We start from the raw sequence: 20,451 nt of genomic DNA on the forward strand, positions 1-20,451 counted from the left end.
TTTCAATTTGACTCGAAACTAGTGACGCCGTTACATATCTCGTCACAGGTGATTGTAACTAGTGACGTGAAATAACGCTCACGTCTAGTATGACATATTTATTGTGTTGAATCTGTTGTCTTTTTTACCAATAATCATTTGTCAAAGTCGAAATTAAAATAAATAAAGAATGTTTTGATTCTTATTATATCAAAAATCCTAATAATTGTCCACGTTATTCTTTTAATGTTACTTTATTACAACAACTTTAATGTAGCGTGTTAAGATTAGTTAGTGTTAAGTATTAAATTAATAAGATGACTCAAGGAACTGTGATAATTTTTGATATCGGACGAAACACGTTAAGTTTAGATGGAAATGGCGATCAAAGTTTCTTCCAGAGAAGTAAAGAATTTATTATACATGTGATAGAACGTAAAATAATGACATTAGTAAACGAACCCCTTGGATTATTATTAATGGGATCTGAAGACGGGAGTACCACCATCGTGAATTCCAAATTTGAAATTCCATGTTGGAATATGATCAGAAATTTACCTTGTAAGGTATCTCTTTTTTTATAAACTAACTTCATTTTGATAAGATAATAAAATAATTATTAATATCATGTATAAATGAGAAGATTTTATTGTTTATTATTACAGCCGACAGAAAACACAGGTGACTGGTTTGAATCTTTAACTTATGCAGTTAATTTCTTTCCAAACCAAAATATTGACAGCACAATGGAAAGTATTAATAAAAGAATTATTTTAATAACTAACTTTATGACACCATCTGATATTCCGGAAGATAAAAAGGAAAAGGTAATTAAGACAATATAAATAAGGTCTAAAGAGAACTCTTTTTTTTATTTTTTTTATTTTAATTTTTTTAACAATATTTCAATTTGGTTATAGATTAAAAATAAACTATACAAAGAAAATATTCAAGTTGATGTTATTGGATGTGATTTATTTGAAAAACCGTCTACAAATTCAGATAAAAACCTGGCGCAAAAAATTGTTAAGAACACAAACGGTGTTAGTATATTGTTTGATGATGCAATGGAACAATTAATTTTTTATAAGAAAAAGCATGTAACTGGCAACCCTTGGATGGTGGATCTTTGCATTGGACCTAATATTGCAATACCGATTCACTCTTATATTAGAACCAAAAGTGAAAAACCCCTTAAAACTTGGATAGAAGTCATAAGAGATCCGATAAGTGATAGAGCAAGTACAGTACAAGTAAAAAAGAATACTTTTTATATAAATGCTGACAATAAAGTTGTGAATAAAAAAGATGTAGTTAAAGGTGTTCATTATGGTGAGACAATAATTCCATTTTCTGTTATTGACAAAAAACTCAATTGTGTCACAGAATCTAAATCATTAAATATTTATGGCTTTACATCTGCAGCCAGAATAAAATGGGAAAATCTAAATTATGATAATTTGTCATATATTTATGGATGTAAAGGTGATAAAAATGCTTGTAATGCAATAAAATGCTTAGCTGAATGTCTGATGGAAAGAAATCTGGTTGCTATTGCCAGAGGAATTAAAAAAAGGGATAGTCCGCCGAGAATGTATGCTCTAATGCCAGTACAGGAAGGTAAAACTCATCATTTATCTATGATTGGAATCTGTTTTAAAGAAGAAATTAGACATATGCTTTTCCCGCAAACTGATTGTGAAAAGTATATATGTTCAAATGAACAAATTGATGCATTCAAAGATCTTATTAAAGCAATGAATTTAAACAATGATGATTTAGATGATTCTGAAAGATTCGACATTTCTAAAGTCCCGTCACCTTCTGTACAATATGCTTATGACTCTGTTGTTTTTCGCGCAAAAAATCCTTTTAAGCCGCTGCCTAAACCAAGAGATGAAATATCTAATTTATTACAAGTCCCAAATTTAATTAAAATGAAAGCTACTGATGCAATTGAAAAAATGAAATCAGTATTTGTTTTAAATAAAATAAATGACAATCAAAAAGATGATTCTGAACCAATGGAAGGTGCAGATGAACTGAATATTACAGAAAACATGGATTCAATTAAAACCAAGAGTATTGGAACAGTTAATCCAATTGATGATTATAAGTTATGTTTAAGTTCCGATAAACAATTTAATGAAATAGCACAAGAGATGACAAATGCTATAGAAACTCTTTTCTACAGTAATTCAGATCAACATAAATCTAAAGCAACAGACGCCATGTTCTTTTATAGAGCAGAAAGTGTTAGAGAAAATCCTACATTTTATAATGAATGGCTCAAGAATTTTAAAATGGAGTTAATTGGAAGAAAAAGATATGATGTTATTGAAATAATAGAAGAAAAGAATATGGACTTTATATATAAATATGATAATACATTGAGTCAAATAGAATCAATAGAAGAAATGTGTGGAATGGACACATGCAACTTGGCAGATGTCGCTATTAGTTCTGATATTAGAGAATTTTTTGGTAATATGTAAAATCTACAAAATCGAAAATCAATATAATTAACTATTGGATAAAATCCAAATCTTTAGCAGCTTTCAAATTCACTATGCTGTACATTATATTATTATTTACTCTATTACCTCATTCTTGCTTTCATTCAGAATAACAGCAGTTAGCAATGATCTACAGGCTCCTACACCTGTCCATTCGAGAGAAGGTACCATATGAAACAGTTGGGAATTTCGATGCACTTCTCCAGGCAGTCAGGGGTGTCGAGCATTTTCTTGCAGAGAAGGATATGTCAGCCCAGTAATATGGAAAGGCAGCAGCAAGTCTGGTGCCATTACTGCAGACATTTTGGACATACAATGGAACTCTGCCGTAAAACGCGAAACGAAGCTGGACCTATTCACGTTATAAGTGCTCCTCATGCTGCGATGGAAGTAGCTGTAACTGCCACTCAAGCTCGCTTACCGTCGAAATACAAATTTTCGTGCATGGGTGTGGTGCTCCGGGTGTAGTGAGAAGCAAGTGTCATACATGCATTGCGACAAGATCGGAACGATTTAAAGCCGAGAATTTAAGCTTCTGTTCAATGGACAATTAGCAAGGACAGTCGGCGAAGAGTCATGATAGGAATTGGCATCGGTAATATATCGGGGACAGCATACATAGATTCAGCATTCATGCAGTTCAGATGTTTGCGCACAGCGGCTGCTTCCGCATCGGAACGTTCTCTGTGCCAATTGACGCCACGATCTACGCGCTTGGGCAGTGCCCCATATCGTACTCTGACTCGGACCGTAGTTCGTTGTTGTGCGAGTTTTTTTTTGTCTTTCCTACTAAGTCTTGTGTTGATTTTAATAAACTTTACCGCTTCTTGAAAACACTGTACTTCCTTACACTCGTATTTTAATACTTTTAATAAATTACGTTTTAAAAGCATTTGATCACATTTATTAGTAAGTAATGACGAATTTAATTTTTTTTACTAAAAAGTAAAATAAAACATTCTTCTAATAATTGAATGTGTCTAGTATGATGTAATATTAATTCCAAATGCGTTATAGTTAGTTCTACGAATTTACTATTTTTTTTATAGTTGTGTCATTTCTTGTTTATTATGCAAATCGATTAGATCGCCCTGGCTTTGCGGAGGGACGTCAGTTCCCTCTACATTTTTTACCGAATCTACCATGAGGAGCCTGAAGAGCCGTTTGGAACAATAGCTAACGCCGAGTTACGTCATCCGACAGACCGCCAGGTTCCATCCACGCCGTCTCAATGGCTGGGATTCCACAACCATGCGATTTTCGCGAAACTTGCTGCCTCGTATAGCCGTGTTGTGGAACAGTTGTCTTTGGAGGTATTTTCAAACCGAAGAAGCGAGCCTACCATTTCCTCAAATGTGTTGCGGATGTTCATGGGCGACGTTGATCACCTCGGTGTTCCTGCCGCCCCTTTTTATTATTAAAAAATCAAAGAATTAAATTCATTGGGTTAAAAAAAATATTGACTCCAAATAAATCAGTATTATATAATCTATATTTGATTGCTGGTAACATTTAAATTCAAGGTCAAGTATGACACTTTTGAAAATAAAAATAAAACATGTTTTAACTTGTTTAAAAACTGTTTGCTTTGCTGTTTCAAAAAGCTGTTAAAGTGCAAATACTCTACTTCGTTTTTATTTATGTTTGTGATGTTTAAATTAGATTAAAGACTTTCAATTACTATATCTTATACTAAAAGTGTGATTAAATAAATACGTAGAAATGTCTAAAAAAGTTGATCAAGCTACAATTATTATTTTGGATATAGGGAAAAATACATCGAATGATGATAAAAAAGAGAAAAGCTTTTTTGAAAACGCAATAGAATGTACGAAACGTATAATCGAGAGGAAAATAATGAGTCAAGGGAAGGACCTAGTTGGAATAGTATTGTTGGGATCGAAGAAAACTAAAAATAATTTAGCAGAACAATGTCCTGGTGATTTTAAACGAATTGAACTTTTGATAGACCTTGAAATGCCCTCCTGGAAAATGATTCGCGACCTACCAACTGCTGTAAGTATTCAATATATTTCTTTACTTTAAACATTTTTAAATCGGAGAATAACTGCTTACTTTCGAAGTCTGCACAGGCAACTTTTGTTAATTTTAAAATTTTAAATGTAATATTTTATTTTCAGCCAACAATTGCAAAAGGTGATTGGTTTGATGCACTTATTGTTGCTGCCGATTATTTTAAAAACTGCTTCAGTGGATACAAAACTCAAAACAGAAGGATCATATTAATGACTAACTTTGAATCACCTTCCAAAGTTGATGAATCTCAATTTGAACAGGTATTTATATTAGTTTAGTTAGTAGTCTGTTCTTTTAGATAATGACCTAGATAAAATTTATGGGGATTTTTTTCAAAGCAAAATTTCTTGGTGATCACTTTACTTTTAGAGATACTTTTTACCAGCCACTAATTTGAACATACAAGATTTCAGTTTAAACTTTATAAAAAAGTCCATAGATAATAAATGACGTCAGCCAGTGAAATGTGTAAAAACAATTTCTTAATTCTGTTGAACTTGTGCTTTTAATGTTTGGACTCATTTTAATTTTGTTTCAGGTATTAAATGGATTCAAAGAAGATGATTTTCAAGTGGATGTCCTTGGATATGATATATATACAGATATATATAAGAATGCAGATGTTGGCTACATTAAAAAATTAGTTGACAGTACAAATGGTGTTTCCGCTTTATTCAATGATACATTGAGATATCTTCTATTCCATAAGAAAAGGCATCTAAATCCGATGCCATGGAATGTAGACTTATGTATCGGTCCTAATATTAAAATACCAGTTTCATCATATCTTAGAATTAAAGATGAAGCTGTTGTAAAGTCATGGACGAAAGCGGTTCTTGACCCAGTAACTGGCTCCGCAAGTGCTACGGAAGCGGCTACGAAAAAAACAGTATACTTGAACCCTGAAAACAAAGATGTAGTGAAATCACCGGAAATAATTAAAGGGTTCCATTATGGTCAGGAACTTATTCCATTCCTTGACGTTGATAAGTCATTACTTTATAATTCTGGGGAAAAATCTCTGACGGTTTACGGATTTACTGATGCAAAGAGAGTTCAATGGCAGAATCTAAATGGTGAAGGATTATCATACGTTTTTGGACGGAAAGGTGATAAAAAAGCCCAAGATGCTGTGAGAATATTAGTCGAATGTCTTTTGGAATCAAATCTAGTTGGGATCGTAAGAAGAGTGTATAATAATGGAAATGCTCCAAGAATGTATGCACTTATACCTGTAATAGACACAAATGATTATGTCTGTCTCTCTATGGTGGGAATTTGTTTTAAAGAAGAAATCAAGTATATGGCATTTCCACAGATTGAAAAAGTAACATGTAGTGAGGAACAAATAGATACTTTTAAGAAATTGATAAAAGCAATGGATTTAACGAATGCATACAAAGATGATTATGATGATAACGAAGCCTTCCCTGTAGCGGAGACAATAAGTCCTTCAATACAATATGTGTTAGATTGCATCGCTTTTAGAGCTATGAATCCCGGGAAACCCTTGCCACCGCCAAGAAAAGATATAATGACATTGTTTAAAGTACCTGAATTAATTGAGAAAAATGCAATTGATATTGTTGATAAATTAAAAACATTATTTGTACTCAAGAAAGTTGAAGTTAAGAAAAGAAATACCAAACAAAATGTTACAAATGAGACAATGGTCAATGAAGTAAATGAGTTGATTAGTGATTTGCCTAAAGTTGACTTGCCAGTCTCATTAAAATCTAACAAAATCAATACCATTGGTACACTCGATCCTGTTAATGATTATAAACAGCTTAAGGAGCTAGGAAAACCTTTTAAAGATATAGTAACGGAAATGACAAATGCCATAGAATGCTTGTTTAATAGCAATTCGGACGCACATTGTACAAGAGCATTAAATGCAATGGAGTTTTTAAGAATGGAAAGTATCAACAGTGATCCATCAAGTTATAATACTTGGCTAAGAAATTTGAAAATAACACTACATAATTTGAAAAAAGATGATGTTATTGAGCTAATACAAGAAAAACAATTAAACTATATAATAAAAGATGAGAATAGTTTAAGCAAATATGATTCAAATTATGATGAAAGTAAATTTTATGAAATGGATACTGCTCCTATCCTCACAGAGACGGATGTCAGTACTGAAGTGCATGATTTCTTCAAAGATATGTAGTTATGTTGACTAAGGCATAGTCAACCTTAGGGTAGGCTCTGAGCCCCTCAGTGGGGATGTAGTTAGGTGATATGTAGTTTTTTATATATGTATAATTAGATAATTTAAATGTTTTGATATATAATTTTATATGTACATAATTTACCTGACTTTCTTTTGGTGAAGGAAAACATTGTGATGCAACCTGCACATATCGGAGAAGAAATTCAAAGATATGTGTGAAGCCAACCAACCCGCATTTGGCCAGCGTGGTTTGACTATGGCCTAGTCACCCTAACTTTAGGGTAGGTTACGAGCCCCTCGGTGGGGACGTATAGCGAGCTGGTAATGATGATGATGAAATGTTTTGATTTAAAATGTTTGTATTACTGTCATTTAATGATAGCTTGTTTATTAAAATAAAAACAATGAGTCAAGTTAAGTTTTTTATTTCTCATCCAACAATTGCCAATTACATTATCTTTATATTCAATATTTTTCTATTATAAAATGCGCTTCTATATAGTTAATTGATTACTTTTACAAATAAAACTAATCTCAAATTTGCACAGTAAATTCATTTATTCTTAAACTATAAATAATATGTAAATAGTCATTGCACGCCGCTTGATGTTACCTTATTTTGCGAATGTAGAAGCTCAAGGAATTCTTGAAGTGAAAGGTCTTCCTGACAATCTGTGTCCAAGTCATGCTCTAATTGAGCTTCCATAGAATTAGCTTCAGGGCTGAGAACAATATTTTCATCTAGAACCACATGATTAAGACGAGATTTAAGACTCTGTAAGATTTCCTCCAGTTCCAAGCATTTGTTTCTTATGGATGTTCCGAGATCGGACGCCGGATCGATGTCGTCAATTGTTGCAGTTTCAGAGAAGGAATTAGCCGGCGTCCTGGTCCTAGGCGGTTGTATCATGTTGAACAGGTTGTCCGGAATGCTGTTCCCGTTTCTAACGAGCTCCGGTGTTCGTGATTCCGTAAACTCGGCGAGAATCTCATCAATTATATCTTCTGCATTTTGTCGCGGATCCACTACTTCTTCGGAAGCGTCAGCGCCATTATGACTGTTGATCAGTTTGTTGTTGGAATCGAGTTTCATAATTTGACTTTGTATACTTAAACAATTTCCAAAAAATAAATATAGTAAATAAGATAAGCCTGCTAAAGGCAGCTGTCAAATGCGTAAGTCAGATGATTGATAATCAGTGTTGCTAGAGTATTATTACTATCGACTAGCTGTTGCATGCGACTTCGCGCGCGTAAAAAAAACAGTCTATTTTACTTTGTGATAATGATTTAGTAGTTTTTGAGTTATTTCAGTACACAGAAAAATACAAACCTTTCATCATAACAATGTCATGATAAATAAATGAAAACAAAGAATAGATTGCATCCCTTATGGCAGTAAAAGGTACGGATGAAAGGAGACTAGATGTTGCCTTAATGCGAATGTTAAGATGGATGTGTAGGATAACACAAATTGATAAGAAAGAAATGAGATTTGATGAAGTTTCAGAGTAGCCCCAATGGTAGAGAAATTAAGGAGTAAAAGGTTAGCATGGTATGGGCCCGTTATAAGGAGATGAATCACATATTACAAGGAGAACGTTATTTATGAGTGAGGAGGTACACCGGTAGAGGTTGACCTAGAGATGGATGGATTGTGTGAAAGGTGTCATGATCAAGAAGGGAGTGATAACTGAGATGACGGATGATAAGTTATTTGGAGGACGAAAACCCGGTGGTTCTAGGAGAGGATAATGTAGGGGAGATGTTGATGAGCTACGATTACCTATTTTTGATGTTATTTTTTTCAATAAATACAAATGATTTTTCTTTTTGCATTTTTATTAACTTACACAACATTTTTACTGCATTAATTTCTTCATTGAACGAGAGTGGTAGATAGCTTAGCACAATATCGGAACTTTTATTCTAAGCACCGTCTAGTTATGTTGAAGCATCAAAATGAAACAACGAGTAGGAATAACCATTTATTACATAATTAATTATAAATGCCACAAAATTCATATAAAAGATAAATCCGTATTCCATTTAAGTTAACATAGTGTTATAAACATTAAATATAAAAAACCTTTCAAATATTAAAGCTGCTTTAATTCGCGACAGTTACAACAATCTTAATATAATTTTGTTAACAAAACAAAAGTACAGATATTGCGAATATTGCATTGCACACACTTTTTTTAATCTCTTCTCTTACTTATTAAATCTTATAAAAATACAATAAAGTAAAATTTGTAGTTATTTTTAAAATTACTATACTATATTCTAAAAAGTTGTACGAAATAATTACAATATAAATAAGTTGAGTGTAAGTTAGCTTTAGAAATGCAATGTTAATTAGTTTAAGGAAATAAAAATTGTACCAATCGCTGCAGTATTTTCATGTAGTTTTAAATCTCTAAGCAAGTTAAGTCAATTATTTTAATTTTTACATCGTTAATCTATTAATGAGATTCAAAAATATTACAAACTCAATTAAAAAAATCTTAGATTAGAAATATTATATTATTATTTGCAATAGGAATGTTAGTTTGAGAACAGTTGCACAATATTTGGTATATAGCGCTTTGGCGTTGGACGAGCACGTCACGTCACGTGACACTACGATGTGGACACGCTTACGTACCGTGACGTGTTGTACGTGACACTGTGAAGTGCGTGACGGGTCACTGCGACATGCGTGACGTAACACTGTGAAGTGTGTGACGGGTCACTGCGATATGCGTAAGGTAACACTGTGAAGTGCGTGACATATCACTGTGAAGTGCGTGACGTAACACTGTGAAATGCGTGACGCAACACTGTGACGTCATTGTGACGTGCTTGACGTGTCACTGTGAGTTACGTGACGTGACACTGCGATGCGCGTGTTATGTGAGCAGCGTGTTGCACGCAGCATCGTTAAGTGCGCCGAGCGCCAGCGTGCGGCCGGGCTGCGGTACAGTCAGCAGACGCTGGCGACGCACGGTGCGTGGAGCGCTGCCCAGCTCGGAGTACAGCGTCGTGTTGGTACTGGAACAAGTCAATAATAGAAATTAATAATAATATGTTTGTTTTACGAGCTGTCGCTAAATTTGTTAGCGCGGCATTTAAAAAAATGGTCCTCTATAACATACATGAATTTTCTACCAGGTACCCGTGCAGTCAAAATCCGTAAAAATTGGATCACCCGCCCCAAAGATTACCCGGAATAAAAGTGGGTAACAGATAGACAGACAGATTTTTTTTCGTTATCAGCAATGCAAATATATGTTCGAAATGTGGAATTTTTCGATATTACGCTCCAATTTTATTGTATGTATACACAGATATATACATTTAAAAAGCTTAATGTAAGAGTGTCATGTACCTGTGCAGATGATGTTCAGTGGAGACTGTGACGCAGAGCGTGGTGCGGTCGTAGAAGTCGAGGTGCGCGGCGACGTTGAGGCGGGGCTCCGCGGCGAAGCGCGCCGCCGCCCGCAGCGCGCCGCCCCGCAGCCGCAGCGCCGCGCGCGCCTCGCCCGCCGCGCCGCCGCGCACCGCCGCCTGCGCCAGCGCCGTGCGCGACCACAGCGACACCTGCGCCTGCGCACACAACTTACGTTGCACTAACGCCCTTCGCATATATCGTAAGACGTTTAATGCTATTTTATGGGGCAAACTAGCAGCGGATCGGGTGATGCTACTTGATTCGATGCCCATGGACGTCTGCAATGGCAGAGGAACCACAGATGAGTTGCTATTACGATATATAACATACTGGCGTGAAAAATAACATTGGATTAATTTCTTGGAAATTTGAAAAAAAAAATTTGTAACATTTTACGATTTTTCGCTGTATTACGGCCTCAATAAAAGATAGTCTATAAATTCCCGCAACATTTTCAAACATTTCAAATATTAATACCAAATTAATATCAAATATTACAAAATGATACATTCTGTCATTTTGCAAAATAGGCATTAGTCGTGGAGTTTTGGAAACCGTAGCCTATACACATTAACTTTACGACACATGTACACTAAGGGTCTCTTACACGTTGCGATACCACAAAAAGTAGTACTTCACGTCGTTATGCGACGGGCCTTAGTTATCGTATTGTACCTGTGCGTCTAACGCGAGTGCAACAGCTGCGTCAGCGCGCAGCTGCAGCAGGCCGGCGGCCAGCAGCGGCAGTACTACGCGGCGCGCGCCCAGCGGCTGCAGCGCGCGCAGCGCAGGCGTGGCCGAGCTGCCTGCGCCAGACCACACCTGGCCCAGCAGCTGCGCCTAAGGGAAAGTACACGGTTTGAAATCCAATCACATTTAAATAACAACCTTACAAATAAACGAATAAACTGTGTAGCGAAATTTGTACTAATATTTGCTTATACTCAAGTTATTCCTAAGTTTATTTTTATACCGCGTTTATTTGTAAGGCTGTAACAGTTAAATTCTTATCTTCCAGCACCTTTAACTGAGATTTATTACCACACGTCAACAGTAAAGGTTAGTTTAATGTCTTATACCTAGTTTGCATGATTATCCAATCAAGTATTAAGTAATTTTGTGACTAAAAGACACAAAACATAAGAAAATATGTCTGAACTATAAAGATTTAGTCGGGTAGATTAACAAATGACATAGAAGCAAGTATTTTACCTACCAAATTACTCAAATAATTACTTTCATAGTGTAAAACTAGTGTAGTGGTATAAAACTATAACGAAATATGTAAAATAGTTCTTATCCATTACCTGTCCGTCGAAGAGTGTAACGCCTGGCAGCCTCGCCCCGCCCACCGTCAGCACCAGCCCCCCGCCCATCTCCTCCTCCGCCCCGCCCTCCGCGCCCTCAGCCCCGCCCTCCGCGCTCTCAGCCCCGCCCGCCAGAGACTCAAGACCACGGGTCCATAACTCAATCTAAATAAAAAACGGTTTTAAAAGAAATAAACATTTTTCACATAATCTCACTAGCGCTACCTATTTTCACATAATTTAAACACTGAGAAGCGTCGCAATGTGTCAAAATTACCTGTGAAAAAATGGTGTTACCTTTCTAGTCTACATATCTCTTAAATGCCTTTGCTCACCGATATCATAGCTTTTTAATTGTGAAAGAATTTGCAGTTTTAGAGTTATTTCTATACATAAAAAATACGAATATTTCCTCTTTATAGTACTAGCTTTCGCCCGCGAATTTGTCCGCGTGTAATAAAAAAAAACAGTAGTAGCCTATGTGTTCTTCCAGGCTATCCTCGACATATGTATCAAGTTTGATCAAAATCGGTTCAGCCGTTTAGGCTACAAACTAACAAACGATCCATCTAAACTTTCACATTTATAATATTAGTATGATATATGAGGGGTGTATACCGCGAGCAGGGGTGTGGGGGCGGCGTGCACGCGCAGACGCACGGTGCCGCGCCGCAGCACGCCGCGCGCCGCCAGCTGCAGCGACTCCAGCCGCGCGCCGCCCACTCCGAACACGCCCACCTCGCGCACCAGCGACGACGACGTACCTAAAATCATACTAATACTATAAATGCGAAAGTTTACATGGATCGTTTGTTAATTTGTAGCCTAAACGGCTAAACGGATTTCGATGAAATTTGGTATACATGTAGAGGATAGTCTGAAAGAACACATAGGCTACTCGCTTTTTTTATTTTTAATCCACGCGGACGGATTCGCGGGCGAAAGCTAGTATTACATATTTCGAAATCAAACAGTCCTCCTACTATTATAAATTAAGTTTAAATGGATGTTTGTTAATTTGTACATCTGGAATTACTGGGATCTAAAGGAAATTTGATACAGATGTAAAAGTCTGGAAGGACATGTAAGTTATTTTTTTTTTAATCCGCGTGAATAGAATAAAAAGCGATTACTAGTAATGTTATAATCGTAAAAGTTTGGATAAATGTATGGATGTTAATTTAATGAATCTCCAGAACAGCATGGATCTGGTCGATAATGATTATTTTCTTTAATTCAATGCAGATGAAATGTTAAGTTTTAAGAAACCATTCTCACACATTTTAAAAAATAACTTTAATTATCAAAAAAATTGCAACTAACCCGGTAGAGCTAAAGCATTCCAGCCTCGTTGCTCCGGATCCAGCATTTCCAGCACATCCGCCAGCGGCTTATGTTCCTGCGCGAGCTGCGTCGCTCGCTGCCAGAACAACCTGCGCAGCTCCGCGGGCGCGTGCACGTGCAGCTCGCGCGACAGCCGCGCCAGCACTAACGGATGCGGCAGCGGCGCTGTACGCGTCAGGAACAAATCCAGCGCTGCAGCACGCACTTCCAGCGGTCTGATGCTAGCCGCGAGCGCTGCAAGCCGGCGCTGCTTGTCCGGTGTGATCGCTGTATGTGGGAGCGCTTGCAGCGCTTGCAGCGCGTGCAGCGCCGCGCCCCCGCGCTCCGCCAACTCCAGCAGTAAGTCCGCGGTGTCCGCGCGCTGCAGGTTGCCGAGAGCACGCGCTACTAATGCACGGCAGTCATCATCCTAGTCATTATTATACGAATAATACTTGAATACCAGCTGAATACCAGAAGTTATTAAATGATTGAAAGGTTAATATAACCGGAATTAGCTTAAACACTCAGAGCCACTGATCTCGCCAGGATGGCGCGCTATACTTTGTTGTATTTTTACATCACAGTGACATTTGAGCGTATGTTATGAATGTAGTATGACGATTGACGTCACGTGTCTCGTGACAACTGCGGTCGTGTTTTAGTCGCTCGAAAATGGTCGTAATTTTATATTATTAGGTTTAGCTAACCATTGAGCTATTGAATATTTTCGCGTCAAATTTATTTTCTGGTTATTTTATAACAAGTAGAATCGTTTAAAAAAAGAAAAAATACATGCATATTCCCAAACATATAATAGTATAGAATGATTGTCGCGTGCGTTATAATGTTAGAAAACGCTTAGTTAAGAAAAAGATGTATTGTGCGATGTTTACAATGGAAACAGTAGTAAGTTATAATTATAGTTTATCCATATGTAACAACTTACAAGACATCTAGCCAGTTGCTTAGTGAGGGCGTCCCGCACAGTGTGCGCGAGGTGCGGAGCGGCCGCCGCCGCCGCCGCCGCCAGCAGCGCCGCCTCGCGCACGGCGCCCGCCCGCGCCTCCGCACCCAGCCGTAACACGTCCAACACTACAGAATCCTGCAATAAACAAATATTCACATATCAAATCATACTAATATAATAAATGCGAAAGTTTAGATGGATGTTTGTTAGTTTCTAGCCTAAGCGGCTGAATGGATCTCCAAGAAATTCGGCACAGATAATGTAAAATATAGTCTATGTTACTCACAGATAAATTGCCTTTGTAAAAGCGAAACTATTTTAAAATCGGCCCTAGTAGTTTTTGAGCCTATTCATAACAATCAAAGTTTTCCTTTTTATAATATTAGATAAATAGATAATACCAACATCAGGTGCGTGTGCTAATGCCAACGCGTTGAGATATTCAATAACGGAGGGCGGCGCGTCGCGCTCCGCCAGCGGCAGCTCGCGCGACACCGCCGCGTGCGCCGCCGCAGCGCCCGCCGCGCCCAGCACGCGGCACAGCGCTGTCCTAGATAGATGGATTTTATTTCATTTATTTACAAAAAAACACAATATTACAAATACATTTCACACATTTTTTTTCACTTTTAATTTTTAAATCCGGTATTTTGTTAAATTATATATCCTTGGCTTCTTTACTAGGTTGATTCCATATATCACATAATTCACAAAAACAAATTAAATTCAGTACTGAAGTAATGGTGAACCATTACATTATATTTTAATGAACGAATGAATAAACTTATACGAAAAACGAACTATTGCCCGCAAACTTCGCTAGCGCGGAATTTAAAAAAAAAACGTCTCATTCCCGCTTGCATCTACCTTCTACCAGCTACCCTCAAGTCAAAGTTCCACCCGTTTCGGATATTACCCGGAACAAAACTGGTGTGCGGAGAAAGACAGAGAATATAGACAGATTAAAAAAAATCTTTGGAGATATGTATGCAAGTTTTCATTATACTTAATGCATTGTTCTGTAAATACTAGTAAGTGGTCTATACTAACAATGATGTGGCATCAGTCTGTGCGCGCAGTAACGCGGCTATCTGATCCCGGGAGGCGTTGCGCAGCGCGCGCAGAGCCCGCAGGCCCGCCAGCGCTGCGCCCGCGGTGCCGCCCCCGCCCGCCGCCTCGTCCTCACCCTCCCCCACAACCGCATTGACAGCTTCTTCTAAATCCTACAATAATTATCATCACTGGAATATCACCAACAATTACACATTGAAAGAATAAAGTGTTCAGTGAGTCCAATCCGGTAATAATAACGAAGTAACGGCTCCCCCCGAGACTCCTGAGGGAGCCCTCGAGCTTAGTTATTCATAAACGAGGTTTAGGCTAAGCGCCACCTCAATACCGGTGAATCTGTAAATGCTTTTTCAAGGTAAACAGTGGCCATTCAGTCACAAACAGTGTTCAGATATATAATACTAATTTCTTACTAAATTTTACTCACGACTTCGTCTGCGTGAAATCTTACTAATCTTACTAATATTATAAATGAGAAAGTTTAGATGGATGGATGGATGGATGTTTGTTAGCGTTTGTAGCCTAAACGGCTGAACGGATCTCCATGAAATTTGACACAGGTTTAGAACATAGTCTGGAAGAACACATAGGATACTTTTTATCCCGAGAATAGTTACGGTTCCTGTGGGATTCATTAATTGAGTTTTTTAATGTTTACTCGATCATTCTGCAACGGTTCAACATGTCTTATTGAAATTTGGCATAGATATAAAACAAAGTCTGGAGTACACATGGGATAAGCTTCATCTCCGAGAAATGTCCGGTTCCCGAGGGATACGTAGCTTTTTGTAATTTGTATAGTTCGCATATTTTCTAATACCACGCGGACGAAGTCGCGGGCAACAGCTCGTTAATAAATAATAATAAAATATACCCTATGTTACTTACTCAGTCCAGTCGTTTTTGAGTTATTTTAATACATACTGTTTTATTCCAGACTATCTTCTATATTTGTCACAAATTTCATCAAGATCCATTCAGCAGTTTTTGCTACAAACTCTAACAAACATTCATCCATCAAAACTTTCACATTCATAATGTTCGCGTTTTAATTCAATTCAAAATTATTCCTACAGTATTCAAAAATTCATCAATTGAACATTCATTATTCTGTCCACCCCAAATTAACGTGAGTAACAAAGTGTAATAACATTGACATTATATGGTCCATTACAGTTATTATATAGTTCATGAGGGTCAAAGATAAGCCACTATGTTTACTTTATCAACGTCTCCTATACTTCCACGTGGCCACTCTTATCACTGACTAATGATTTCTTTTTCTAAACACACATTAAAGTAAAAATTATTTACATTGACTATTACAACAAGAGTAAGTGTTACTAATTGTTGTAATAATATTTACTTATAGTTCAAAGAAACTATTAGAAAAATTGTACCACCATTGTAAAATTATTGTGAACGGACAAACATTTTCAAAGTCCACATTTCTTTATGCATTTTTTTTTTATAACATAAGGTGGCAAACGAGCAAGCGGCCCCCTGAAATCGCCAAAATGGCGAAGCGACCGCTGCCCATAGACATCCGCAATTGCAGATGCGTTGCCTACCCTTATACGACGGAGGAGGAGATGCACAAAAAGAGGATATTTCCCCTTCCTATGCATCTTCTCCACCGTCAAATCCACTTCCCCTTACCAACCTCTTCTTAAAAGAAAAGGGTGGTAAAGAGTAAGGGACTTAAATTAGGCCTCCGGCACCACACTCATCAGACGAAACACGGAATTGCTTCCATTTCACGCCTGTCTTCTGTGTGGTCGTGGTATTACACCGGGCATGCCGGCCCATTCGTGCTAAGATGTTAAAGCGTGCACTACCACTGTTACACATATACTTAATGTTTACAAAATAAGATCATAACCATCTCACTATATGTCCCCACTGAGGGGCTCGGAGCCTACCCAAAATAGGTGACTAGGCCATAGTCAACTATGCTGGCCCACTGTGGTTTGGTTGACTTGACACACATATCTTTGAATTTCTTCACCGTTATGAGCATGTTGCATCACAGTGTTTTCATTCACGAAATATATTTCTTTATTATTAGGACAGACACACGAATTTTATCAATATAGTCTTTTTTCACCCAAATTCCCCTAAATAAAGACACTGCCCATTGACCCTTAAGCAAAATAGGACATCATTTCTATCCACCCCATTTTTAGTAATAATAAATGACTTACCACATCATCATCATCAATATCCTCAATCATGAGCATAGGCAATGCTACTGGTTTAAGATCTGAAGGTAGCTCTGCTAACGCACTTTCAAGATCATTGTACTTAGTTGCTGTGGTCCTAGGCACACCGTCTCGACGTAAACGCATCCAAGCACGAGCTTTGATAGCAGCGTTTAACTCTTCATAGCCAGCTGTATGTAATTCCTCAGCATGTATTTCGTCTATTGCATCTAGTTTCTCGTTTAGTGTGTATCTTGTGAGACGACGTGATTTAATGCCTTCGGTTGAATCTTTTGTATCTGGATGTTTACAGTGTGACTGCAAAAGCAATTAAAATATACAGTGCTATTTGTAGTGTATTTTATTATGTACAGTAGCGGAAATTTGCAGTGCGCCACTTACAGAAGAATTGCACTGTAAACACACTCCACTTCTTTTTAAAAATAACATATTATGTTGCACAAATGATGGGATGATAAAATTAATAATTTACCTTAATTTTTCTGATAACTTGCATGGAAATAGAATCATAGAGGACATCACAATTCCCCGAAACATCAGTTTCATTGTGTTCTCCATCAATAATTTGAAGCTGGAAATATACAAATCTATACTAATATTATAAAGAGGAATGATTTGTATTTTTGTATGTATTGAAATAACTCAAAAACTACTGGACCGATTATAAAAATTCTTTTACCATCAGAAAGGTAATTTATCTGTTAGTAACATAGGCTATATTTTATTATACTAATGTTTAGGAATTTGTTAATAAAGCTGATGTCCCCAACTTAGTTTGTATGCAAAAACAGTGTTTGCATTCTTCCAAACCATGTTCAATAATTGTGCCAATTACTTTTAATTCCTATAAATAAAATTAACAAGTGTTTAAAAATTATATAACATACCTGAAAAAGGCTTATAAGAGACTTTTTATAATTCAAAACATCAGACACTTCGTCAGGATTTAAGTATGCTTCAGTAATGATACCATTTCTCCAATGAGCATAGAATTCAGTCTTATAATAAGGATCCCATATTGACTTAATGGGCAAATAATCTGCAGTCACTAATTTTCCTCTTGCAAGTAATTTTGGTGAGTTTAACTGTAACAAAACAATATTTATCAATGTTTTATTATATGTATGGGTTTATCCATTATCTATACCAACAACATTCGTATACTAAGTTATTTTAACAAAAGAACTTTGATCAAGAATTTTTATAGGGCCAACCATGCCATTTTAGAGTACTTCAGGACCTTGTATGTAATAATTTTCATTAACTTTACGGTTAGAATAAGAATCATAAATTATTAAAATTTCAATATTTCAGTATTTTAAATGAAAAAGTTATACGTACAGTGAATTTTATAAGGAGGTCTGAGTCAACTCCCCATACGACCTGAACGTCCAAACTGCCGGCGATTTTATATCCAATCTCCTTATCCTGTTTGCCAGCGTCATTCAACAGGACCATACTTTCCACGCTGTAAGTTGCCGGCGACTGGAATAATTTAATTTCCCCATATTCTCCCCTAGGCACGGAGGATGGTCCAACAAAGGGTCCACAAGATATAAGTGTTAATATTGTGATTATCAAAATCATTGCATTGAAATTTATTTATTCCTTTTAATTTAAAACAAAATAGCTGTAAATGCAAAAATTAGAACATGATAAAACACTATGCGCTAGCGCCGACCGGATAACGGATACTGAAATGACAGTCCGTCACCCATCATTGACAATTGACTGAGTGACAGAATGAAATGCACGGCTTGCACTCGGCCAGTACAGTTGATCGTAGCGCTCAATAACTGGACTGTCAATCAAGTGGCACACTTTGAACGCTAACACCCACCAGATCTATGCTATCTTTGACTGGCTGTCCCAACTGTTCAGCTGTACTGGCCAAGTGTGAACCGGGCAAAGCGATTGACATTTGTTGAACGATGACGTCTAAGCATAGACGTTCGAAAATAATATGAAATGACAGTTGTACTTGTTTCAGCAGTGAAAAATCACGACCACACGCATTTAAAACATTTTAGTAACAACCAAATTATTTATTAGTTATATGTGAAACTTAACTGATCTTACCTCTGCTCTTAAATGGATAGAACCCATACAATTTTGTGTATTCTCGAGGTGAATAGTCTCGTTTAAGTATTTGTGCTAGGATCTAAGGTTATGGCAAAAAAACACTTAAGTAAAAACCAAATTCTTTATTGGTACTAAATTAAAAAAAGAATAAGTAATTTTTAATAATTTAAAGAAATTTGATAGACAAGTTAAAAATTATTCTGAAATATCTAAAATCATTTTGTAATAAAATATCAATATTATCACAATCTACATACAGACGTATTAAGATGAGTCCATTTGAATGATGCATTGTTAAATCTTATAGAAAAGAACGAGTTTTGCCATCATTTGTACTTAACACTGAGAAAGATTTTTTTTAGATAACGTTCAATTTTATTAGTTTAATTAGAAAATTTAACAATGATAACTGGACTAAAGAAATCTTTGGTTAGGAGCGTATTTTTTATCGAAATATTTGGTCCAAGATCTTTAAAGACTTCTTAGTAATGCCATATTGCTTACATACAATTTTATTGTTTAAACATGCTTAATCAACAATCTATATATTAAATACACTCTAATAAGTTATTAAATAACAAGCAACAATTTTATAACAAAAACAACAGTCGGAGTAACAACTGGGAACAATGCCGGTGTTGTTGTGCGGCTGCGCGATGGCCTGGGCATTGGATACAGGGGGACATTATAATGCTCGGTTCACACTTGGCCAGTACAGTAGGCTAGTAGCGCTCAATAAATGGACTGTCAATCAACAGGCACAGTGTGAACGCTAACTGGCGCTAGGGGGTCCATACAAATTGTTACTGGCATTCGCGGCTGCCTAACTGCACTGGCTAAATGTGAACTGGGCATTAGTTTTTAAATTACTATCTCGCGTTACTCTTCCACGCCCTCCTAAGTTGGGAAAAAAGGAGCGCCGTAATTTCGCCCAGGGCAGTACTGACAGGATACATGGTGACATCTTCACGCCATCATGAGTAGATCGTCATCAGGATAACCTTGAAAATATATTCAAATGTCACACCATGAAAAGAAATAAGAAAATAGAATATGTATTGTGTATCTTCTTATTAGAGTTACTTACTTCTTCTAAGGATAGAGGATTTGACTTGAGTTTAGCGTCGAGTGCGCGGTACCGCTCTGTAACAGGATATAGAATATTATTATAAGATTCAGCAACAATAAGTGGAAAAGTGTCGTTTATAATTACTAGTTAATCTATGCAAGTGAGGTTTAGGATAGTATAGGTTTGTCATGTTGCAAGGCGAAAGACGAATGCACTTGTGTAGGTACCGTGCGCGAGATGCAGGCGGGCGAGCGCCAGCAGGC

At 36.8% G+C, this 20,451-nt stretch overlaps 3 protein-coding genes and 1 long non-coding RNA gene across 5 annotated transcripts; 2 read left to right on the plus strand and 2 right to left on the minus strand.

The window, feature by feature from the left end:
• The first annotated feature begins 141 nt into the window (after positions 1 to 141).
• LOC106105274 (X-ray repair cross-complementing protein 5-like) lies at positions 142 to 3,387 on the plus strand. 2 transcript variants are annotated; one of them, XM_013285569.1, is made up of 3 exons: positions 142 to 540; positions 645 to 806; positions 900 to 3,387. In XM_013285569.1, exons 2-3 carry the CDS (start codon positions 726 to 728, stop codon positions 2,472 to 2,474), a joined length of 1,656 nt encoding a protein of 551 aa, XP_013141023.1. In that variant the 5' UTR covers positions 142 to 540; positions 645 to 725; the 3' UTR covers positions 2,475 to 3,387. The 2 variants fall into 2 exon arrangements, with proteins under 2 accessions (XP_013141023.1, XP_013141022.1); XM_013285568.1 differs by having other exon boundaries at positions 143 to 545.
• Positions 3,388 to 4,056: 669 nt separating this feature from the next.
• LOC106105091 (X-ray repair cross-complementing protein 5-like) lies at positions 4,057 to 6,807 on the plus strand. The gene is made up of 3 exons (XM_013285317.1): positions 4,057 to 4,511; positions 4,637 to 4,792; positions 5,071 to 6,807. The coding sequence occupies exons 1-3, from the start codon at positions 4,218 to 4,220 to the stop codon at positions 6,706 to 6,708; spliced, it is 2,088 nt and encodes a 695-aa protein (XP_013140771.1). The 5' UTR covers positions 4,057 to 4,217; the 3' UTR covers positions 6,709 to 6,807.
• Positions 6,808 to 8,686: 1,879 nt separating this feature from the next.
• LOC106105241 (microsomal triglyceride transfer protein large subunit) lies at positions 8,687 to 18,754 on the minus strand. Its single transcript, XM_013285520.1, has 13 exons — positions 18,379 to 18,754; positions 17,925 to 18,122; positions 17,510 to 17,608; positions 17,020 to 17,334; positions 14,795 to 14,967; positions 14,150 to 14,294; positions 13,724 to 13,879; positions 12,775 to 13,204; positions 12,070 to 12,215; positions 11,452 to 11,616; positions 10,820 to 10,984; positions 10,082 to 10,299; positions 8,687 to 9,744 (listed from the first exon to the last, which is right to left on the minus strand). Exons 1-13 carry the CDS (start codon positions 18,622 to 18,624, stop codon positions 9,603 to 9,605), a joined length of 2,598 nt encoding a protein of 865 aa, XP_013140974.1. The 5' UTR covers positions 18,625 to 18,754; the 3' UTR covers positions 8,687 to 9,602.
• Positions 18,755 to 19,322: 568 nt separating this feature from the next.
• LOC106105122 lies at positions 19,323 to 20,451 on the minus strand. Its single transcript, XR_001225715.1, has 3 exons — positions 20,416 to 20,451; positions 20,207 to 20,262; positions 19,323 to 20,120 (listed from the first exon to the last, which is right to left on the minus strand). It is a non-coding gene; the product is annotated as an uncharacterized LOC106105122 (long non-coding RNA).

Source organism: Papilio polytes, unplaced genomic scaffold, assembly GCF_000836215.1.
Source record: "Papilio polytes unplaced genomic scaffold, Ppol_1.0 DF823177.1, whole genome shotgun sequence".
NCBI lineage: Eukaryota > Metazoa > Arthropoda > Insecta > Lepidoptera > Papilionidae > Papilio > Papilio polytes.